This window comes from Notolepis coatsorum (genome assembly GCF_963971535.1).
Source record: "Notolepis coatsorum genome assembly, chromosome: 12".
NCBI classification, from domain to species: domain Eukaryota; kingdom Metazoa; phylum Chordata; class Actinopteri; order Aulopiformes; family Paralepididae; genus Notolepis; species Notolepis coatsorum.
The window spans coordinates 70,350,197-70,375,906 of NC_140176.1; the positions used below are offsets into that span (position 1 = coordinate 70,350,197).

Below are 25,710 nucleotides of genomic sequence, written 5' to 3' on the forward strand. Positions count from 1 at the left end.
CCTTAAACTCTCTGACTACGACGTCATCTTTGACAGAAGATGTTAGTCGAACCTACACCGGGAGCCCTGCCAGCGAGGACTGCATCAACATGGAGAAACGTAGCGGCTGGGTGGCGCAGCGACGCTACCCTCGTCGCCGACACAGGAGATGCTGTGTTCAACTTCGGTGTCCCGTTAGCCAGATTGCAGTTCTCTTGGCCTGCGCTCAGGGTAGGAAGGTCCCGACCGGACTTTAAACACTTCTTCTTTCCTTCCCTTCTAAATGTTTTGTAATAACGATGTTTTCCAAAACGTGTGTTGCTGCAATACATTGAGGATACGACGCGTGTTGTGTGTGAATTGTCTTGTCACTGGTATAGCTTCTCTCTCCATAGAAATTGGGTTGTTGTTTACATGTGTAAAAATGATCTGGTTAGTTGTGATGAGAACATGTGTGTTCATGTAACGTGAACTCACAACTAAGGGGGTTAATTAACCTATGAAGCTATGCTTAGTGACATGTGATTGAGGAATGAATTCTTTTCTCAGCCTGTAATGACAATGAACAGTGTGTTCACGTATTAACAGGGTTACCTGTTCAACTTGGTCGTATCAAGGGTAAGGAAGGAGGGGTGGTCCCCCCGGTTTCCCTGGGGCTTCCCCACCCTCCTCTCAGACATGTTGTTTACAATATATTGTGTCACTGTGTTTGTGGGGATACGATGTAACCCTCTGCTTAATTGCTGGGGTTGTGCTTTCCGCTTGAGAAACTATTTTTTCCTAAAGAAAAGATTGTTTGGTCACTTATTATGTGTGCTTGGCAAGGCCTGTGGCCAATACGTAATCGAGGATTCTGTATTCTCTCGTTATGAAAAACGGCGTTCCTCTGTAGCAAGAGTGTACTTTTGCCATTTTTTGTTGTGATGAAGGGTTGTGTGTGTCTTGTGATCTACAACTGGGTTAGGTTTGGCCCACAGAAGCACATATGTAAGTCTGGTACCGGGGCTCTTAAAGGGGGCCCTCTCTGTTCTGTGTTTTTTCCTTAGTAAAAATCAGATAGCAGGTTAGCACATGAGTTATGTGAGGCTTTTCGATGCTTCATGTAGCGGGCTATGACTGTGTCATGCTCTACTTGTCATTACATCGTATCATGGGTGTGGGGTCGTAAAGGGGTGAACTGGTAATCCTTTCCTCCCCTTTTCTGATTGGTCAGGGGTTAAAACCTCCTGTCCTTCAAGGTTCCTGTTACGTTGCTGTTCGGCACGTTACAGGGTAAGAGGGGGGGGGGGGGGGAGTTTCCTGGTCCCACGCCCTGGAAGATTGGGCGTGTGCACCGCGGAAATTCCCTTGCCATAGAGTACGTCACTGAGCGAGTCTCTGTTGGTAAGATTTCCGTGGGTTGTTCAGGTCCATGTTATGGATCTGTTTCAGGGAGTTGTCAGAGCTCCTCCTCACGAAGCTCCTCCTCGGGCCTTCTGTGAGTTCGGACTCTCCTTCCCTGTGAGGGAGCCTCCTCCTCAGATTGTCAAGGTGAGTAGAACTTCAAAAAGGAGTTCTGCTCTATTGTGTGTGTATTCGATTCAATTCGATTATTGAGTGTGTATTGGTTCAGTGCCTCCTCCTCGGAGAGCCCTAACCCAAGTATTACGTAGCTCAATGTTGCAATATATTCTTTTCAATCTATACAGCTCGCGTGGGAAGTCTCTCTGGGGATTTCCGTCTCCTCCCTATGGCGAGGGTGGTGGGATGTAAAAATGTAAAAAAAAATTACCCTCAGCTGCGTCACGTGGGATTCATGTCAGTCTGTGTTTCTTTCTTTTTTGAATAAAAAGAGGAAGGAACATGAAGCACGACGGCTCCGTGTCGTTCTCCCAGGCGACTTGGAGGAACAATGTTTGGTGTCTTGCTAGACTATCCATTGATGTGTTTGGGTCTCGACGCATACATAGTGCTGGCTCGGTGTGTTTCTGTTAAGAATCACGCAGGGGCTAAGTGCGCCTTGGTTGCTTGTTATTAAAACAGCGTTTTTATAGGGCAACTGGGATGGAGTTTTGTCTCTTCCGAGCGCCAGTTTACTAGGTTGTCTTGATGAATTCTCTTTCATATCTGGGGGATGTTAACGGATTAGATCAGAACATAGGTAGAGGGGTCTCACGCCCTTGGGGTGGGCCACCGAGCACGGTTCAAACCGGCCCGTCTGGGTGGTGCCCTCTTTTCATGTTTTAGATCAACACGCATATCTGCCCCTTCTCCTGGAGTAGGCATGTTGGCGTGGTTAGGGCACGGGACTGGTTCTGGTCACGCTGGTCCAGGTCAGTTAACCCGTTAGTCCACCGGAGATGCAGATCTGCTGTTCTGGTACCCTGAGGGACTTGGGCTTTTTTCAGGGGGAAAAATGCTGGGTCGGCCCGGGTGTCACAAGGTTAGGCGTTGGAGACCCTTGTTGTACTCTGCACTATCATAAGGGGCTGGTTCTCTTTTCTTCGCTCCTCTCTCACGCATGGCGAAGAGGGGGCTGTTGGGGTGGTCTTTTGGACCTCCTCTGGTAACCCTGTGCTTCCCGAGCCGCCGGGCCCGGTCCGAAGTAAAGTTTCGTTGATACCGTAGGCCTGGGATAACCCTTTTGGAAACTGAAACACTTGTACTGCGGTATAGCTGGTGTATTAATACCCGCAGGTTTGTTTTGGAGTTTTTCTTGAGGGGTTATAGGAACAACCACCGTCTGTACCAAGAGGGTGGTTGATTCCCTGGTATGTTGGGGCAGTGTCAACTCCCGGGTTGCCCGGTTGAGTGTGCCCCTGCACGTTCATGACGTCTGCCAATCATGTCAGCCTTCTTTGCCTCGACACCTCTGGGTGTTTTTTTTTTAATGGAGGCTTTGTCATGGTGACCAACAACGCCAGCATACGCCCCTTCCGCCGGGGGGGCTGTTTCAGCTGACTCCTTTGGCGCCTGTCTCGTCTGCAGTGCTCCAGGCTCAGGTTACAGCCTGCTGCCTGGTTTCCCCGGTGCACTGCCTGCTTCCGTTGGTTAACCTTTTTGAGTGCTTACGGCCATGCTGACTGCCTGTGTTTCAGAGTCAGTGTGCCAGGCGGTGTGCTATTGGGGGGAAAGGGTCCGCCCTTTCGGAGGGGCCTTATCCGAATACGCTGGCGATGTGGGGGGCGGTGTCACTAAGTGACCGCCTGGTGGGGTCTTGATGCCTGGCGTCATTGACCTCTCCGGGCCCCCTTTTTCCAGGGGATCCAGTCCCTTCAGTGGGTCTGGGTCTTCCTTCGCGCTCCGCTGCTACAGCCTTGCCACGGGGTTGGGTTTGCTCTTGACCCCGTGATTTTGGGGGCAGTAACGAGGTTGTTCCTTCCGTTTGTTCCCTGGTGGCATGCGGGTTGTGCGTGTGTGTAGTCTGCCTCACCCTGTGCGTTGAGTTGCTTGAGTTCCTCTTCGCACGGTCGGATCCGTCTCCCTCCCGTAAGCCTCCAATAGGGGGGGTATCCTCCATTAGGGAGGGTCGGGGGGGGCTCGGTCCTCCCCGGTCTGATGGTTGTGGGGGGCCTCAGCGGGGTACATTTGTCGGACTATGGCTCTCGCTCAGCCTCCCTTGTGCAGTATGATGCTGAGCGAGATCCATAACGAAACAGGACATAAGGTTATGTATATAACCAAGTTCTGTGAGTTATGGTGACGCTCAGCATCAGACGCCGCTGTGGCCCTTGATCTCGCCTTGTGGTGAAAGTTTGGGAAGGAGGCGAGTAGGTGACCACACACCTGCTTATGAAGGTAAGCGGATGGGGGTGTGGCCAGACGAATGTTGGGATGTAAAGGTACATGGTGGAATTTTTTATTCAGTGCTCGTGCACGAAGTGAAGTACAGTGCAGTATGATGCTGAGCGTCACCATAACTCACAGAACTTGGTTATATACATAACCTTACGTTATATCCTGGTTGTGTTTTCATGGGGGTTGTTATATCCTGGTTGTGTCTGTGTTTTCATGGGGGTTATATCCTGGTTGTGTCTGTGTTTTTATGGGGGTTGTTATATCCTGGTTGTGTTTTCGTGGGGGTTGTTATATCCTGGTTGTGTTTTCGTGGGGGTTGTTATATCCTGGTTGTGTCTGTGTTTTCATGGGGGTTGTTATATCCTGGTTGTGTCTGTGTTTTCATGGGGGTTGTTATATCCAGGGCCCTATTCCCCGTATAATTTTCAGCATAGCTTGACTTAAGCCAGACATTTCCGTTCCCCGACGTCGGATTTCTAAGTCGCTATGGCAACAGATCAAAAAGTTTGAACCTGCTCCGGAGCAGGGTTTAGTTGAGTTAGCTGGATATAAGCTGGCCACTCCCTCGGAACAAAATGGCAGCTCCCTTCCTCAGAGATTGATTGATTGATTGGAAACTTTATTAACAGATTGCAGAATGGAGTACAATACAGTACGGCTCAATACACACAATTGTTAAGGGGATGCAGACCCAGAGAAAGACTTTCATCTTGTTTACATCAGGGTCCCCCATTTTCAATTCATAATGACATTTATGACATACATGACATACAGATATATATCATGACATTTATGACATACAGATATACAGTACTGTTACATTTGTGACATACAAGATATGCAAATATACAGTACTGTTAAACAGAGATCCTAACAGAAAATATATATACGAGGGGGAGGAAACTGTACATTGGGAGGGGGTGGGGCCGGTGGGAGGGGGTGTTTGGACATTTACGGGGGCCAGTTTCGAATGGCAGCCTCCCGTAGGTGCTCTTTGATCCCATTATACCATTCTGAATAATGTTTTCGCGAGATGATTTCCAGAATGTATTGATTTCATAGAATGTGTGAAATAGGCTTATAATTAAAAACAATTAAAATACATTAAACTGGTAAAAGAAATGCTTTTGAAATGTAAAATAATAGACCTAAAATGCTGATAATAAATCATATTCAGCCTATGGATTTCCTACATACTGCACGACACCTGTTTGAGCTGCGGGATGAGGCTTGATTGATTGATTGATTGAAAACTTTATTAACAGATTGCAGAACAATACAGTACAGCTCAATACACACAATTGTTAAGGGGATGCAGACCAGAGAAAGACTTTCGTCTTGTTTACATCAGGGTCCCCCATTTTCAATTCATCAGGACATATATGACATACATGACATACAGATTAGGGATGTCCCGATCGCCTTTTTTTGCTTCCGATCCGATCCCGAGCATGTGATTTTAAATATCTATCGATCCGATCGTTTCCGATCCGATCTTTCACATTAGTAATCAATTTTGACGCATTTGTCAGAAACTGGCAGAGCGAGACAAGCCCCTCTGTTGCCTATATCCGGGGCGCGAGCGCGGAGGCGTTTGTTATTACATTCACCCTGAGAAATGTGCTTCTGCTTCATATGAGAAATATTAAAAGTTTCAATATATGTTTGCACATTAGTATACATTCAGTGTTCGACTTACGTAATGGTCCATTCTGGTCTGAAACGCCGACGATCATCCTCAGTCACGTAACGTTATCCTCCAAAAGTTAGTCTGAAAACTTCGCCTCCAGCCGGCTGTCCTCCTTGCAAACATTGCAACTGGCTTGACTTTCTATTTTCAAATGCTTAGTTCCAAACCTCTGACATTAAGTCTAGCTGCTCAAGTCAGTGGATATTAACCGTGTTTCGGGAGCGACGTGTTGTTGTTGTTGTGGTCGAGCCGCGTGTAGCGTCTAAATTAAAGGGGTGTTTGTTGCAACGGTGAAAATTAAAGGGGAATGTGTTTGTTGTGGACAATTATTCTGCTCTGTGTGACAATAAATACATTAATGATGATATATTATATGTAATTTAAAACCAAAACTAAGGCCTCCGTATGAGTTTAAGACGTGGACATGGTCATGTTTGTTGAATAAAATTTCTCTTTTTTTGACTGCCGATTTTTATTATTATTTTTACCCGATCCCCGATACTCTGAAAAGCACGCGATCGACGCCGATTCCGATCACGTGATCGGATCGGGACATCCCTAATACAGATAGTCAGTACTGCTACATCTATACATTTATGACATACCAGATTTGCAAATACAGTACTGTTTGTGATACAGAAGGAGTCAAGAAAAGGGAGTATATACATTTGACGTAGAAACTGTACATTGGAGGAGGTTGGGTGGGGGGGGTTGGGTACGTTGGGATATTGACAACCATACTGGGTAATTTACATTAGAGGTGGTTGGGGGGGGGGGGGGGGGGCACACTGTATAAACAAGCAAAACTGTACATTGAGGGGGGGGGGGAGACACTGTACAAACAAACAAAATTGTACATTGGACTATTGACAACCATACTAGGTAAATGACTGTACATTGGAGGGGGTTGGGTTAGGATATTTACAGGGGCCAGTGTTGAATTGCAGTCTCCCGTAGGTGTCCCTTGAGAGAGGTTTTGAAAGTGGGTAGTGATCCACATTCCTTTACAGCTTTGGGTAGGGCGTTCCACATTGATGTGGCATAATTGCGAAACGTGTTTAGTCCCTTATTTGAGCCGAATCTGGGTTTAACATGATTTGTGGAGCTCCCTCTGGTGTTGTGATCGTGGTATTCACTGACCTTTGGGAAGTATTTTGACATGTACATGGGTACCTTGGTCGTGTAGTGTATCTTGTAGACCAGGCCCATTGCAAGTTGCTGTACTCTGTCGTCTACTCTAAGCCATCCTAGGTTGTCAAAGTGAGCAGGGGTGAGGTGGGTTCTAGGAGTAAGGTCAAGCAGTAGTCTGACCAGTTTGTTTTGAGATGTTTGTAATTTTGTTTTTAGCGCCTTTGAGGTGCTTTGGTACCATGAGGTGCAAGCATAGTCGTAGTACCCCTGAATGAGTGCTCCTGCCAGAGTCTTCAGGGTATTCTTGTTTACCAGAGAGGAGATCCGGTACAAGAATCGAGTTCGTTGGTTGACTTTTTTTATTACATTGGATGCCATTTTGTCACAGGAGAGATTAGCCTCTAGGATGGAACCCAGGTAGGTAATTTCATCTTTCCTTGTTACAATATTGTCACCCACTGTAACTGAGAAGCCGTCGGTCTTGCTGAGTTTGTTATTTGAACCGAAGAGAATGGACTCTGTTTTGCCCATGTGTAATGATAGTTTGTTGTCAGCGAGCCATATGCAGATTCTGCCTAGTTCCGAGCTGAGGGTTTTTTCAACCTGTAACTTGTTCTTGTCAGAGACCAGCAGGGCTGAGTCGTCCGCAAACAGGAACAAGTTGCAGTCACAAGCTGACGACATGTCATTTGCATAAATTAGGAACAGTAGCGGTCCTAGTATGCTTCCTTGTGGAACACCACAGCTCGCTGTGAGGGGGGGGGGATAGGGTACCGTTTACCTCCACCATCTGTTCCCTCCCCTCAAGGTAAGATTGCATCCAGCTCACTGATAGACTATCAAAACCAATTGCTTTTAGCTTGTCAATCAGAATGGAGTGATTGACCGTGTCAAAGGCCTTTTGTAGGTCCAGCATGACCATGCCGCAGTATTTGCCTGCGTCCACCTCTTGTTTGATGTGGTCATTCAAATAGAGAAGGCATGTGTCAGTGGAGTGGGATGTTGGAATTCGTAGATTAGATTTTTTTCCGCTAGGTACTTTTCGACCTGTTCGTAGACTATTTTTTCCATGACTTTCGAGATGGAGGTGAGAATAGAAACAGGGCGGTAGTTGCCTGGGTCTAATTTGCTGCCCTTTTTGTGCAGAGGGGTCACCCTCGCAATTTTGAAGTCCTTGGGGACGTGTCCCTGTTTTATGGAGAGGTTTATTATGTGTGTGATGATTGGGGTGATGGCGGTGGTGGATGGTGAAGGCGCGCTTGTTTCTGATGGAGAATGCGTCCCAGCTCGCTGCCCCCTCCGATGCCGACTAGATATCAATTGAGAGGGTATACGCACAGCTATACCTACCTATTCGAAAAAACATTATCTGCACTGACTTATATAAAAAATAAGTACAGATCACGTCTGAATGAATGTGGAGGATGATCTCAGAGTCGCTGTCTCCAAAATTAAACCCAGACTATGCCCATCCATCTCATTAGGTGAGTTTAACATTATAGCCTTCTAAATGAAACACGCTATATGTATTCATTTTATGGCTGTTTGATTATTGTGTTATTTTGTGTAGTTATTGTGCATGTTAAAAGCCTCCAATGCATATGTGTGCGTGTGAACGTTTGCATGTTTCAACCACCTCTATAATAGTGGGTGTCGCGGCCTGAAAACTTTAGGAACGATGTATTTATTATATTACATGATACCTAAGCGCATACAGTACAGATATCCTCATAAGTATCTATTAATTCGAATCAATTAGATATACTCTTTATCTTTGGGCTTGTTTTTATCTACTTATTCTGAAAGAGTTGAACTAATTATTTTCGCTAGCAAGATCTTAATGATTCCATTAAGCCTACTGCCAGCAGCACATTTAAAGAAATATAATCTGATTGATTGGGGTAATGAGGGATTTAAAATTAGCCTATAGATTATGCATTTAACTTGCCGGCGAGGCTATTGAGCCGTACTGTATTGTACCCATTCTGCAATCTGTTAATAAAGTTTTAAATCAATCAATCAATCAATGCCGTTAGAAAATCAGGATTTCTGCGATCGACACCTGCTGTCTTTTCAGGTGAGGCGGCCGCTCGCAATTATACTGAGTATCAAGTCTGGTTCACATTAACGAGACTGAATCAGCGTTCGAGGAGCAGGGAAAGCCCGGATTCAAACATCGGGTTAATTGAATCTGGATAATGGGACTTTTGATCGACTTAGTTGAACCAGGTATGGGGAATAGGGCCCTGGTTGTCTGTGTTTTCATGGGCGTCGTTACAGTATATCCTGGTTGTGTTTGCATGGGGGTTGTTATATCCTGATTGTGTCTGTGTTTTCATGGGGGTTGTTATATCCTGGTTGTGTTTTCATGGGGGTTGTTATATCCTGATTGTGTCTGTGTTTTCATGGGGGTTGTTATATCCTGGTTGTGTTTTCATGGGGGTTGTTATATCCTGGTTGTGTTTTCATGGGGGTTGTTATATCCTGGTTGTGTCTGTGTGCACTGCAGGTGGAGCAGTTGTTTCGTCTGGGACTGCGCTCCAGAGCAGAGTGCCAGGAGGTCCTGGAGAGCAGCCAGTGGAACCTGGAACAGGCCAGCACAGTCATCCTGGACTCATACGGACCGCACCGCAAGACGTAGGTTAAATATTTTCATGTCAAGAGCTTCCAATTAGGTTCACATGAGGATCAGAGAGGGTTGTTTGTGTTAGGTGTGTTTTCTTACAGAATTGACAGATCCCAAGCTCCGCCCTCTCTTAGCTCCGCCCTCTCGTAGCTCCACCCTCCCCTAGCTTGACCGAGGAAAGCAACGCTTGTGATTAGAGGGTCGAGAAGAAGGCATAAACAAGACTAGGCAAGCCTAGTTAAACCGGACTGGCCACGGCACTCAACAATGGCGAGTCAGTCAGTCGGTTATGGACATTTGCTATTTTAGGCCGGCCCTCCAGGTCCGGCAACAAGGAGCTTAACTTGACAGAGGAAAGCAATGGTTGTGATTGTACAGTCAGGAAAGGAGAGTGGAGCATGGGCTCAGTCGATTGCATACCTGTCTCTACTGTATGTGGGGGGTAATGGATAACCCATGATCAGAATCCTCATTCTTATACCTTCTTTCATTTGGGCTCATGTCTAGTGCAGTGGTGCCCAAACTCTTTCTGACCAAGGCACTATTGACAACACACCATCATTTTGTTTGTAGCATATTCAAAATTGATAAATGAGACAGACTGTTTTCAGAATTATAGTCCATTGAAACAATTGATACAATCCTGGTCCTTATATACAAACACAATTTCAATGAAAATAATGAATAGATCATTTTTTTTAAATAGTTATATAATAGTGACAGTATTTAAATGGACCTCATTTACCAACATTGTCTTAAGTGTTCTCTTACGACAACCTTCTTGTCTATTCCACTTTTATAGCTATAGTGGAATAGACTGTATTAATTAATTCCATATTTATACCGTCTTGTTGCACACTCCTGGAGTTTCAGAGTGATCTTAGCGTGACATCTAAAGGCCGCCACAGAGTACTGTGAGCGGACCGGTGTCACACAAAAGGCTGCTCGGCGTGTTGGTTGACATTGACCTGCATGTAGTAAACTGGCAAGAGAAATGTAGGAAATTGGTACAAGGTGGTAGCTTGACTATAAAACCTCAAACGATTGCGGACATGCCATGTCGAGTCTGGTCCACTCACAGTACGCCTGACTCTGTGGCGGCCTTAGATGTCATGCTAAGATCACTCTGAAACTATACAATATTCACCACGGGATAACACACGAACGTATACATGAAAAAATTGACTATTTTTTACATGTTGGACGAGAGATAGTGACTGTCAAATGAGCCATAGTATTGTCTCCATAGCTATAATATAGAATAAGATATAGCTCTGCAAACATCGTGACGCACAGTGAAAATGCCTATCTTTTAGCGTGGCCCATTGACTACAGGATGAGGATAATAGCTGGCGCTCAAAGTGTTAAGAACAAGGCGCACACCAGTCTGTCCGACTTAAGACTGCTCTTCAGTGCTCCTAAATCCTTCTCTTAGCTAAGAGCGAACCCCCGAGAAGGGACCGTTCATGAATCCCAAAATCGGCCCGAAATGTGTCCAGGGTGTGAGGGGTCTCTAGCGCCTACCAGAGGGGAGAAGTTGGAACAGGTTATGTCCAGGGTGTGAGGGGTCTCTAGCGCCTACCAGAGGGGAGAAGTTGGAACAGGTTATGTCCAGGGTGTGAGGGGTCTCTAGCGCCTACCAGAGGGGAGAAGTTGTAATAGGTTATGTCCAGGGTGTGAGGGGTCTCTAGCGCCTACCAGAGGGGAGAAGTTGGAACAGGTTATGTCCAGGGTGTGAGGGGTCTCTAGCGCCTACCAGAGGGGAGAAGTTGGAACAGGTTATGTCCAGGGTGTGAGGGGTCTGCAGTGATTTTCCCTTCCCTGTTTCCTTGCTCTGGAAGTGTACAGATCCTGAATGGACGGCAGCCGACACCGATAATCCTTTCTGCAGACCTGACTGTCCGTTGTAGTCTGTTCCTGTCCTGTTTAGTGGCCGATGCAAACCAGACAGTGATGGATGTGCAGAGAACAGACTTGATGACTGCAGTGTAAATCAATCAATCTCTCTCTCTCTCTCAACATATAAACAGTTGACAGTGCTCTTTGAGAGGGGGGGGCATTATGTCTCCAGAAGATGAAAGCTATCCCAATCAGTTTGGCAATGTGAGACTAGTGTATAAGTAGAAGTACTTTATTGATCCCGAGGGAAATTCAGCACTACCGATCACTCACAGTAAACATTTAGGTAGTCAACAATCTAAAATCACGAATAAGAATAAAATACAGTCAGGGATATACATTCTGAGATATAAATTATGTATATACATTCTAAAATATACAGCCAAAAATATACAGTAATATACAGTAAAATGTACAGTAATAAATGTAAAATGTCGATTTAAAAAGTAAAAGTCCAGGAAGATTTGCCAGTTGTACCGTCACTCTGTGCTCAGTGATGCAGTGAGGCACAGTGATGTGTTATATAGCCTGATGGTGATGGCTGTCGGAATGAAGTACTGTACTTCCTGTGCTGTTCAGTGTTGCATCTTGGGAGTCTTAGTCTAACACTGAACGTGCTCCTTCTTAAAGATTAATTTTTTTGGCGTTTTATCGCTTTATTTCTACTGGGCAGTCCAGTAGATAGAGATAGAGGAGGAATGGGAGACAGAGTGGGGGGAAGACATTCGGCAAATAACGACGAGATCGGGAATCGAACCCGGGTCGGCCGTGTCGCGGCTGAGCGCGCTATGTGGTTCGCCACTGGGGCGCCCCGAACGTGCTCCTTCTATCAGCCAAGTCTGTGTGTAGTCAGTGGATGGGAGGCGTTGTCCATGATGACGTGGAGCTTAGCAAGGCTCCTCCTCTCTGACACCACCACTAGAGTCCAGTTCCACCCCTACCATGTTACTGGCCTTCCTGACCAGCTTTTCCAGCCTGTTAGCATCGCCCCACTCTCAGTCCGCTGCCCCAGCAGGGCCCCGTTCCCCGTACCTGGTTCAACTAAGTCGATCAAGATGTCATTATCCAGATTCAGTTAACCCGATGTTTGAAGCCGGGATTTTCCTGTTCCTCGAAGGTGGATTCAGTCTCGTTAACTCAAGCCAGACTTGAGACCCAGGATAAGTGCGCGCGGCCGCTCCAGTTGAAAAGCCAGCACGTATCGATAGCAGAGATCCTGATTCTCTAGCGGCATTGATTGATTAATTGATTTAAAACTTTATTAACATATTGCAGTACGGCTCAATCGCCTCGCCGACAAGTTAAATGCGTTATCTATAGGCAAATTTTAAGTCCCTCATTACCTCAATCAATCAGATTATATTTCTTTAAACTTGCCTGCTGGATTGAATAATCAAATGAGATCTTGCTAGCGAAAATAATTAGTTAAACTGTTATACAAAATAACGATACGGCTCTCTTCCCATTGATTGATGTATGGTCGATCTTTTACTTATCTCCACTGTGGTGTAACAGGTTCTTCTTTTGACTTTCACGCAGACGACCGGGGTTCGAAACCTAGTCTTTCCCTTCTTTTTGCGATGTAGGAATAATTCAATTTGGTGCACGTTGAGAGCTATATAAAGAATGACATCCTCAATGCATGTAGATTTATAATATTTTAACTTAAAACTAGGCTACTTTGGCGTATAATCATTAATATTATATTCCAAAAAATTATATTGGAAACACGGGGTTTCGAACACCGGTCGCTGGGTTGCCAGGATTGAGCACTACCGCTGCGCCACTGTGCCAGATGGGATAAATTCATTGTTTATACATTAATGAACGAGACAAGATCCACAATCCACGCATAGACACTTCAATTTTATGCTTGAATGAAACACAATCCAGGCGCTCCATTAAACATCCACAGCGGAGAATATGAAAGGAATCAGAGCCAAACGAGCGATAGGTTTCAATCATTAAAAATATCCCTGCGGGATTCACATTTGCAATGCTGCGCGTTGTTAAAATAACCACATAATGTGTACATCGCACCGAGCGAGCGCCACGGTATATATAACGTGCATTATTTAGGACAAAGTGAATTTAGTATCAGCATTTTGGGTCTATTTTACATTTCAAAAGCCCCCTCTGGAAGAATGGAGCACAAAAACGTAATTCAGAATGGTATAAAGCAGATCCTAGACTGTGGGAATAATTTCAGGAAAGAGCTGTCACTTCTTTGCGGGGGCGTGGCTGTGCTTCATCCGGCTAACTTGAACTTAACCCTGCTCTCGACCAGGCTCAAACTTTTGGATCTGTTGTCATGGTGATTTGGACAATCCAGGTACGGGGAACGGGAAAGTCCGGCTTAAGTCAGACTTAACCGAAAGTTATCCGGCTAACTCAGTTATCCAGGTACGGGGAACGGGGCCCTGGTCACTGCGTACAAGACGTACAGACGTTGAAGGATCTCAGCCTTCTGAGGAAGTAGAGTCGGCTCTGGCCCTTCTTGTAGAGTGCCTCAGTGTGTTTTGACCCGTTCAGTTTATTGTCAACGTGTACTCCGATGTATTTGTAATCCTCAACCATGTCCACGTCGACCCCCCCTAATGGAAACGGGGGTCACAGGTGTACTCCTCCTCCTCCCCAGATAAGATAAGATATTCCTTTATTGATCCCCTTGGGGAAATTCAGGCATCATAGCAGCTTGGGGGAGGGGGGGGTACAGGTAGTAAAATACATGGTACAGGTGACATAATTATAGTACAGTGGAGAAGTAAAAATTTAATAGAATAAAAAAGCAGTGTAAACAATATAACAAATCAATATAATTAACTCTGGACATGTGCATGCGAGATGAGGGTATGTATGCCCTCAGTTATATTTGCCCTACAATAAATAGTTACAAAAATATAATCTAATAATCCAATAATCTAAATCTAATTATAATCCAATTTTTTTTTTAAATATGAAATGCTAAAATGCTAAATATATGCAATATATTGCCCCTCCGGAAGTCCACCACCAGCTCCTTGGGTTTACTGGTGTTGAGTTGGAGGTGGCACCCCACAAATCTCTCCACCAGGGCTCTATACTCCTCCTCATCATCGTCGGTGATGTAGTTTACGATCAGAGGACTTCTGCAGGTGGCACCCGCTTGAGTAGTGGCAGAAGTCTGAGGTATAGAGGGTGAAGAGGAAGGGTGACAGTACAGTTCCGCTGTGCGGTCCATTTGTAGATAATTCTGCAAGTTGGGTGGCCAAACTAGCAGCCGAATCTGTGAAGAGAGAGCTTAATGGATCCCGGAGCTAGTCGTGGTCTTCATTCATATGGAGGAAATATCTTAGAACAAATTAGATTTGAGTGGGAAACACTATTGCCCATTTACGCTTGACGAAAGTTGAGAAGCCATCTTCGCGGTGTAAATATGCATTCCATAGCCTATTCAATTTGATATGCCATTTTAAAACATGAACAATATTATATGTTTAATCCGCATATACATTTTTTTTTTACACAAAATCATGTTTTTATAAGCTGTGTGGTCACATTAATTTTGTAGAATTAGAATGTGAAATGAGCAGATTGTACACGGCACCCCTGGACAGTTATCATGGCACACCACTCTGGGAACCAAAATAAAACTATAATTATAATTATATTATGATATTATATATTATATTAATACATTTATATTTAGTTTATATTTATAATTATAAAGGGAAATTAAACTACTGGCATTCCTCATTTTACTATGGGCCCCCTGGAACCCGTTCATGGACTCCTGCTCTGAGTTCAGTTTGGCATCTCTCCCCCCCCCACCCCTAGGAAGTGAATAGAGGACAGCGGACCGAGAGGCAAGACCCTGCACCACTTCCAACACAAACCCCGGAGGTGACACACCACCATCTTTTCCTAATGAATGGGGGAAAATACACAAGGCAATACATCTGTATGACAAGATGAATATTGGACTCTGTGACTAGCTGTGTTAAACACAAGCATGTTCATTATTAGCTGATAGAGCGTCCTACTGAATGAGTCATACTACTTGAAATATTGATATTTATGGATTTTATGTTGGATAATGGTTATTTATGTTGCCACTGGTATAGCTGCTGTAACTTTAACTACTGTGTGTGTGTGTGTGTGTGTGTGTGTGTGTGTGTGTGTGTGTGTGTGTGTATGTGTGTGTGTGTGTGTGGTGTGTGTGGTGTGTGGGTGCGTGCATCCATGTACTGTATGTTTATATGCTTGCATTACTGTACACACACTGTAAATGGCCATTGATTTCTACCGCTTCTTAATTGATTGAAGTTAATTGACCTATCTCAAACCCTGCCCTCCTTTCCCTCCTATCCTCCAATCACAACTGTTGTTTCCTCCACTGACCTGATGTAAACAAGACGAAAGTCTTTCTCTGGTCTGCATCCCCTTAACAATTGTGTGTATTGAGCTGTACTGTATTGTACCCATTCTGCAATCTGTTAATAAAGTTTTCAATCAATCAATCAATCAAACCTTGGACAAACAACGTTTGAGATAGGCCAATTATGCAGTTTGTAGAGAGGATATTCCTGCAACATTGTACAGATGTGACGTATTGTACAATACACTTTACACAGAGTGTCGACTTATTTTTGAGGATGCATTTACTGCTGGTCAGAATAAGAATAGTTAGATATTATCTAGTTAATGAAGAATAGCATTGATATGGTTTAATAGTTTAAGAGAAGTATATTTAACTGTCATTGTTTGTGTGTTAACAATTCAGTACAATGAAAAGCGTGTTTTTCGATCTCGTTGCAGTTTTTAACAGAAGATATGTTGATGTAAAATTACCCATAATGTTAGGACTGCTGTTGTTGTGAAAATTATGACTAAAGCAGCTTTTATCTCTATCCCCCTTGATATCAACAGAATCAAGCCATTTCAGATATCCAATCTGCTTCCTTGAAGATATTATATAATATACGGGTTCCACATAATGTGTATGTGTATGTGTGTGTATATGTATATATATATACATATACATATATATGTATATACACACATTTATTTATACGTATATAAATAATGTGATTTTGCACATTTCCTGGGATATATATATATACTTGAGTAATTGATACAAACTTGAGTAATTGATACAAATACATCAACCGTTGTTTTTCAGCAAGTGATCAATATTTCAGGTTAGGGTTAGGAGTGATGTCTCCAGTAGGGTTACGGTCGTCTGTAAGGGTTGGGTTTATAATAAACAAATATATCTGGAGATCTGGCGAACTGAATCAGATTAGGATGTAAACCATCAAGTGGTATTAACCTTATTAACAGATTATTAGCCTAAAAAATTTCACATTTACTAAACTGACTGGGGAATGCACACACATCCCTGGAAATGTGTAAAATCGTTATTTTAACAACATATACTGTATATATTTTACCTGGACATTAAACCAGGACTACGCTGGTGTCTCTTGTCAAAATAAAAAGAGAGTAACAATGGTTCCTGTACCACTGCTAGTAAAACATTTTCAGTGACGCTGTATGATAATCACCAAACACACGCTGAAGATATAAAAGACCTCTCGCTTGGCAGCAAGCGAGAGGTCAGGCTACTGTGATGCGTGTGAGTGAGTATGCGTGTGCATGTGTATGTGTGTGTGTGTATGCGTGCGTGTGCGCGCGGTTCTCATCTAAGCTCCTTTAGTTGGGTATAGTCGTACTGTATAATGTAAAGCTTACTGCAGGACAACGGTAAAGCTGCTTGAATGCTAACATGGCCTCCCTTATTTTATAATAAACAGAACCTTTCAATCATCTCATAATACAGTGTTGTGTGGTTATTTCATGAATGCCCTGAAAAAGAACAAGAAGGAGAAGTAGAAGAAAATGAAGAAAAATACATAAAAAACATCACATTTTACTCTCACAAACAAAGAGCGTGTGCATGTATTTGAAATAGGGATTTGATTACTTTCATGTATTTCTTTTAATTTGTATTTTGTAGCCGTTACATCCCAAATCACAAAATGTGATTATTTTTGTCTTTTGGAAATACCAGGCTGTTGTATTACCACAGGGCCAATGAGAATATATAATACTGGTGTTCATTTAGAAAACAAGCGGCTGGGGCGCCCTCGTGGCGCACCGCGTAGTGCCTCGCACACCTACGTGGCCGTCCCGGGTTCGCCTCCCGCTCCCGGCGATATTTGTCGCATGTCTTCCCCACATCTCCTCCTGTTCTCCCTCTCCTCTATCGGTCTTGCGTGACCAGAAAAGCTGTACAAATGCTAAAAATTATTTAAAAAAGAAAACAAGCAGCTGTACAAATTGTCAGGAGTTTATCATAAAGTAGAGAGTTATTCACCGGTCAGACTGTACAATGTGTCCTGTTGAAGGAATATCATCTTTCATGGAATTATTTTTAAATGAAGAGAAAACGTATACCATATCAATAGACACACAGTCTAATTGGTCAATAAGACATTCAACAGTTACTGCCACTTAGGTGGCAGCTAATGGGGATCCTTTTAAACAATAAACAATAAACAGTTGACACAACTTTCTGGTCTCATAACTATTATTTTCATTTAAGATGTTCAGTATAATTTTTTTTAAATAAATATATTAATATTTTAATTAGATACATTACCAACCAATATTCTGTAGTTATTTTGATATTTGATATGTAGTATTTGTAATTTGCAACAAGATACATTTTCATGTATTTTTTCATGTATCATCATGATGACCCTGACACACACGTGCAAAGATATATGGTGTGTGCATCAGACAGTGGCTTTATTTTCTCCCCGATTGTCCTCCTGTGACCCGCCATGAAAGACCAGGTGGGCAAAATGACACACTTTGCAGGAAAAATCCTTTGTGTACTGGTATGTGTGTGTGCCTGCTTATGTATATCTATGGCCCATGTGCATGTGTGTATGCTTGCATGGTGCGCGCGTGCACACACACACACACACACACACACACACACACACACACACACACACACACACACACACACACACACACACACACACACACACACACACACACATTACCATGTATCTTTGAGCATGAAAGTACTTAAGATCTATCTGTGTGTGTCAGGGTCATCATTGATTTCCCCATAAATTACCTCCCAGTTTAGTTCAATATCAGGCTGGCTGAGACAATCGACTTATCAGCTGGGGGCTGGAGCTGCGCTCAGTGGCTCAGGTCTCCACTGCCTCCAGTCCACCTAGGTGAATCAGAGGATCACAGCTCGATCAATCAATTCCAGAGGATGGATTGGCTAATTGGACTATTGACCCGCTGTGTATCTCCCTCCTTATAACAGAGCACGGGTTGCTGTGGCTGTGCACACAGACATGTGGCAAGTAAGTCGATTTCCAACAAAGACTTGTCTGTGTGCCATTCATAAGGAGTGTCTTTGATAGTCTGCATTTGTCCTCGCAGGGTCCTGTCCCCCCGCAGACCATCTACCCTAGAATAGAGGTCTATAACGTAAAAAGAAAAAACAACAACGTTGAATTTCACTCACCCAAGCAGATGTCCGCATTCTTTCACTTGTCTACTTCCAGCGTGGTGACAGGCGCTACGTGTCCTATGCACAAATATAACTTTTATACGTACCGCAAAATCTCTATTGGAATGATATCTGCTTCCCGAGCAATATGCACAGTGTATGAATTAGCTCGTGAGAGGGTCAGGCCATCTTTGATTTAGTTTGTGTGATGGGGTCCTCTCTCGAACTCCTTTGAATCTCCCATAAACACAGGCGTAGTCGGTAGGATCTCGTTGGTGGTTTTTATTTCCCGCCTCTCAAGGTGCAGAGGTGATATATTTTTTACAAAAATGTGAAAAGTGAAAGTAACATAAAACAAAATACTCTATACTTACTATATCTAACAAAAGTGGCAAAAGAGAAAACAGAAAACACAACACAATATGCTTACTACTTAACACTACACAATGTCTAAATATGCAAATACACTACTACTTACACTACAAGCAATACCAACACGTTTTCTAAAGGATTCCCGTTACCTTCACTGTAACTCAGCCAACTCAAGACTGACTTCCCTGGGCCAGAGCAGCTCTCTTGTATCCCATAGCCCCACCCACAAGGCTTCAAACAGGATGTACATAACAAACACATTAACAAATTCCTACAGACAAAATATATATCCCCCACTATATCACACATACTTTCCAATTTTTATTCTTTTTTTTTTTAAAGATAATCAAGTAAATAGTACAATACCAAATGATACAATAATGTCGCTCACGTGACCCTGGTCTCGCGCCAACCCATCACATTTAACTTGGCGGAAATGTGTGCCTCTGTTTGGCCAACCCGTCAGCCTAGGAAGTGCAGAGGCGAATGCATCGTGACAATGTGAGTGAATAAATGTGTATGTGATGTGATGAATGAACGTAGCAGTCCCAAGCTGTCATTCTGCTATGACAACGGAAAAGGAATGGATGATTGTGAGAATTCTGACATTTGGACATACTAAGAAAGGTGACAGGAGAGAATGTTTGGAATGTTTGGTGTGTGCGTGTGTATGCGTTGAATGGGAAGGGGAGGGGAGTTGGTACAGAGAGAGAAGGAGAGAAGAAGAAGTCAGGGAATCTGTTGCCCCGAACCTTGCTCTGTGGCCTTCGTCTGCCATCACCATGTTTTATAACATCACGTTAATAGCTTGAAAACGGTCTTCTTTTTTAAAATGCAGTTTGATTAATGAAATGACGGATCGAAATTGGATTTGATCCGATTTGAGAGAGGTTCGGATGGGGGGGGGGGGGGGGGGGGGGAGCAGAGAGAAAAGAGGCGTGATTTCGAAACCTAGCCGCATTTCTCGGAGACGCTCTCTGATTGGCCGACGCCTGTTTCTACACTGGTTAAGCTTAGGCACTCTTTCGAAGTTGGTTAAGGTTAGAGTTTGTCTTATAGCGTGACGGCAAGTTCTTTCGACGGTTAAGCTTAGGCACTCTTTCGAAGTTGGTTAAGGTTAGAGTTTGTCTTAGAGCATGGCGATAGAACGCCAGGTAGTTTGCAGGCTGTTTGACGTGGAAATGGACAAAGACACAGCTCGTCACGCGATTGGGCAAACGTGTTAGTGGCCAATCAGAGAGCGTCAGTCAGTGCCAATCAGAGAGCGTCTCTGAGAAATGCGGCTAGGTTTCGCAATCACGCAGAAAAGAGAGCAAGGGAGTAAGAAAGAGAGAAAGTAAGAGAGAGAGAGAAAGAGACTCATGACTGTTCCTTGAACCGGGCAGGAATCGATTGAATCAAACGGAGAGGAAAATGTGTCCTCCCTGAGGACAGGAGGAGGAGGAGGGGAGAGGAGGAGAGGAGGCGAGGAAGACAAGAGGAACAAAGTAAATGGTTTCTCCCCAAAAATTCTGGAGCGCTTCCACATGCAATGCACACGCAAACAAACACCCACACACGCGCACAAGAAGACACGCACGTAGACACGCACGTAGACACACAAGCATTATGTATGTGTATGCGTGTGCATTCGCTGGTTTTTATCGGGAGTGATGAGATACATTCTTATGCTCTTATCCTCTCCGTGTCTACTGGTGCAGAAAGCCAAGACAAGACTCCCCCCCACTTGAGGCCATGCCAGGCCACCTGGGTAAACTGGCGCCTGCTTCAGTCCAGCTTCCGATCCACAGTTCTTTTGTGGAAGTTGTTTGACCTTTCTGTCAGAGGGTTGGGTTCAGGTCAACGGGTTCCCTCCAGGCATCTAAGGATGTGGCTGATTTATATCCACCTCCTTCTTTTTGTCCTTCTTCTTCTTCTTCTTCTTCTTCTTCTTCTTCTTCTTCTTCTTCTTCTTCTTCTTCTTCTTCTTCTTCTTCTTCTTCTTCTTCTTCTTCTTCTTCTTCTTCTTCTTCTTCTTCTTCTTCTTCTTCTTCTTCTTCTTCTTCTTCTTCTTCTTCTTCTTCTTCTTCTTCTTCTTCTTCTTGTGTATATACATTTGACGTAGAAACTGTACATTGGGGGAGGTTGGGTGGGTGGGGTGGGGTTGGGTGGGTGGGTGGGGGCTGTACATTGGAGGTGGGGGGGGGGGGGGGGGGGGGGGGTTGGGGGGTTGGGTAGGGGGGGACACTGTACACTGTACATTGGAATACTGACAAAGCCATACTTGGTCATTTACTGTACAACTGGGTTAGGACATTTGTAGGGGCCAGTTTCGAATTGCAGTCTCCCGTAGGTGTTCTTTGAGAGTGTTTTTGAAAGTGGGTAGTGATTCACATTCCTTTACAGCTTTGGGTAGGGCGTTCCACATTCATGTGGCATAATTGCGAAACGTGTTTAGTCCCTTGTTTGAGCCGAATCTGGGTTTAACATGATTTGTGGAGCTCCCTCTGGTGTTGTGATCATGGTATTCACTGACCTTTGGGAAGTATTTTGACATGTACATGGGTACCTTGGTCGCGTAGTGTATCTTGTAGACCAGGCCCATTGCAAGTTGCTGTACTCTGTCGTCTACTCTAAGCCATCCTAGGTTGTCAAAGTGGGCAGGGGTGAGGTGGGTTCTAGGAGTAAGGTCAAGCAGTAGTCTGACCAGTTTTGTTTTGAGATGTTTGTAATTTAGTTTTTAGCGCCTTTGAGGTGCTTTGGTACCATGAGGTGCACGCATAGTCGTAGTACCCTTGAATGAGTGCTCCTGCCAGAGTCTTCAGGGTATTCTTGTTTACCAGAGAGGAGATCCGGTACAAGAATCGAGTTCGTTGGTTGACTTTTTTTATTACATTGGATGCCATTTTGTCACAGGAAAGATTAGCCTCTAGGATGGAACCCAGGTAGGTAATTTAATCTTTCCTTGTGACAATATTGTCACCCACTGTAACCGAGAAGCCGTCGGTCTTGCTGAGTTTGTTATTTGAACCGAAGAGAATGGACTCTGTTTTGCCCATGTGTAATGATAGTTTGTTGTCGGCGAGCCATATGCAGATTTTGCCTAGTTCTGAGCTGAGGGCTTTTTCAACCTGTAACTTGTTCTTGTCAGAGACCAGCAGGGCTGAGTCGTCCGCAAACAGGAACAAGTTGCAGTCACAAGCTGACATGTAATTTGCATAAATTAGGAATAGTAGCGGTCCTAGTATGCTTCCTTGTGGAACACCACAGTTCACTGTGAGGGGGGGGGATAGGGTACCGTTTACCTCCACCATGTTCTCTCCCCTCCAGGTAGGATTGTATCCAGCTCACTGATAGACTATCAAAACCAATTGCTTTTAGCTTGTCAATCAGAATGGTGTGATTGACAGTGTCGAAGGCCTTTTGTAGGTCCAGCATGACCATGCCGCAGTAATTGCCCGCGTCCACCTCTTGTTTGATGTGGTCATTCAAATGGAGAAGGCATGTGTCAGTGGAGTGGGATGTTCTGAAGCCAGATTGGAATTCGTAGATTCGATTTTTTTCCGCGAGGTACTTTTCGATCTGTTCGTATACTATTTTGACTGTAGGGGATGCTGTATCTATGTGTTTACACACCATCCTGCAGCACCTGGAGGCCTCTGCCACTTATGTACGAATTTTGTTTATTGATTTTAGTTCAGCGTTTAACACGATTGTGCCTTTTAAACTATTTGAAAAACTTAAATTGCTAGGAATTGATGAGTCTCTGTGCTATTTTATTCTAGATTTTCTCTCAGACAGAGAACAAGTGGTTAAAATAGGTAATTTGTTCTCTAGATCCAGGACCTTGAACACCGGGGCCCCCCAGGGCTGTGTCCTCTCTCCTCTGCTCTACTGTCTATACACTAATGACTGTGCCTCCCACTCTGATTCTGTCCGATTTTTTAAATACGCGGATGACACAACAGTAGTGGGATTAATTAAGAACGGGGATGAATCGGCCTATAGAGCTGAAGTCGATAGCTTTGCTGTATGGTGCAAGGAGAACGACCTGCTTTTAAACATCTCTAAGACAAAGGAAATGATAGTTGACTTCCGGCGCGGGGAGGGAGTCCACCCTCCTCTGTACATAAACGGCCAGCAGGTGGAGAGGGTAGACAGTTTTAAATTCCTCTGCATCACCATATGTGATAATTTTAAATGGGAAGTTAACACCAGCCTCATAATTAGCAAAGCCCACCAGAGGCTCCACTCCCTGCGCCAGCTTAAAAAGTTTGGTGTGTCCAGGGAGGCGATGCTCAGCTTTTACAGAGCCACTGTGGAGAGTGTCCTTACCTTCTCAATGATTGTGTGGTACGGAAACACCACCGTCCATGATAGGGGACATCTAGAAAGAACTGTACGCACAGCGTCAAAAATCATCGGCTGTGAGCTCCCCTCTGTGGCCTTTTATGCCACACAAATCAGGCGGAAAGGGGAGAAGGTAATTGGGGACCCTTCTCACCCTGCTTACGACCTCTTTAACCCCCTTCCCTCTGGCAGAAGACTCCAAAGTCTCAGGTGCAGGACATCCCGTTTTAAAAACAGTACATATCCCGAGGCTGTCCGTCACCTGAACTCAAGTACAAATGTACAGGCACTTTGCACCACAAGGGCTAGCACCAGCCGACATGCACTTTAAGGCAATATGCACTTTAAACTGGAACACCGAGCAATTTATTTTAGGTACTGTAGCATTTTTTCTTTTTAATTGTTTGTGTAAAACTTTTATTGTGGGGATTGTATTGCATGTATTGTGTTTTTATATTGTATGTTTTTATAATGTCTGTACTGTATGTGGAATGGAAATAAAGTTTTCTATCTATCTATCTATCTATCTATCTATCTATCTATCTATCTATCTATCTATCTATCTATCTATCTATCTATCTATCTATCTATCTATCTATCTATCTATCTATCTATCTATCTATCTATCTATCTATCTATCTATCTATCTATCTATCTATCTATCTATCTATCTATCTATCTATCTATCTATCTATCTATCTATCTATCTATCTATCTATCTATCTATCTATCTATCTATCTATCTATCTATCTATCTATCTATCTATCTTCTTCTTCTTCTTTTTCTTATTCCAGACTGAGAAGTCACCCATGTTTCTAGATGAGTGTTAATAAACTGTACTGTACTGGGTTTGTTTCACATGTCACGTCTCATCTTCTTACTATACCTGCAGCAAAGAGGTTGGAATAGGAAGAGGGAAGACAGGTGGGGAAATGAATAGGAGGCGATGGCCTCACTGAAAACTTGTCATTAGCTAAACTGATTTCTGCTGAATAGCAATCAACTGCTTAAATATCAGGAACTGATGTAAAAACTAGCCAAATCGTTAGCCTAGCTTACCCTTGTTGTTTGTAAATTGTCAAAAAGAAAAGGTGAAATACATAATCAGTATGCACCCAAACTATTACAGAAATCCCCCTTAAAAAAGATCCGCTGAATGATGTTCCGAGTTTATAATGTCAATATGTTTCTAAGACCCTAAACATGGCAAATCTGTTGCTCAATAAAATAAGCCTCATCTACTTTTACTGGTATTAACAATTTTACGTCTCACTCCATTAATTTTGAATGTCTGCTTACAGTATTTTCACAGAGCTGGTGACGGAAGTCGCCAGGGATTTCCACATCTCGTTTCCTCCTTGTCTCTGCCTGCAGTGCCTGCTATTTCAATGTGACACCTCTCCAGCAAAGTCTCTTGCTCCACCTTCTTCTCAGGACTGTCTTTTTCCCCCACATCGTCATTGGCAATTCTACCTCCATACCAAACCATTTGTCTCCACTGCTATGCCGATTACTCCCAGTTCTACCTCCATACCAAACCCTCTGCCTCCCTGCCTCCCTCATCACCTGCCTCTGTGAAATCAAGGACTGGATGACCACCAACTTTATCAAACCAAAGGGCAATAAAACTACTTATGGTTAGTGTTCTGGCAGGCTGGCAGCCAAGCTTGTTGTGGCATCTTCTCCATCAATGACTGTTCTATCTGACCCTCCTTCAAAGTACAACATCTGGGGGTCTTGCTCGACCCATCCCTTTCTTTTGAATCCCACATTAAATGAAGTGTGCCTTCTTCCAGTTCAAAAACATCTTTCATTTCTGCTCCTCAATCTCCAACACCACTGCTGAAACTCTTATTCATGCCTTTGTCACCTCACGACTTCTTCCATCCAGGCTTTCTCTTTCTTGTCCATCTTAATGCTACCGTGCATGGCCTATAGCCATCTGAGCCACTTGAGTTTTATTTCAAGGACCACACTATTGCAACCGGTTTTGCGGTAAAGCTCCTCATTTGACAGTTTGTTGGGTCAGAAGATGTGGCAGATTTTCCTCAGGCACCCATTGTGGAAAAGCATTCATCTTGTCCATGTCCCCTTTTACCACCTGCCAAGGCCCCTGCTCGGCACCAATACAAACAGAACTCCACTGCTAGGATTCTCACCCGCACTAAACCCTGGCAGGACATGACCTCCACCCTGCAGCAACTCCACTGGCTTCCCATAAAACACTGCATCATTTTCAAGGTCCTCAAGTTCAAGTTCTTTATTTGTCAAATACACAACAATACAGGGACATTGCAGGTAATTAAATGTTTGTTTCGAGCTCAGACTCAACAGTGCACGATTAAGAAACAACAATGAATACAGGAATGGTAACAATAAGTAGC

The 25,710-nt window shown here is 43.9% G+C and overlaps 1 protein-coding gene across 1 annotated transcript in view; it reads left to right on the top strand.

Annotated features, from left to right (window-relative positions):
* The window catches only part of tnk2a (tyrosine kinase, non-receptor, 2a), a gene marked incomplete at both ends in the record, with an annotated part of 114,595 nt that overhangs the window by 48,994 nt on the left and 39,891 nt on the right, over positions 1–25,710 (top strand). The window contains 1 exon segment of the mRNA XM_084325866.1: positions 9,087–9,214. Within this exon segment, the coding sequence (XP_084181992.1) occupies positions 9,087–9,214 (128 nt within the window).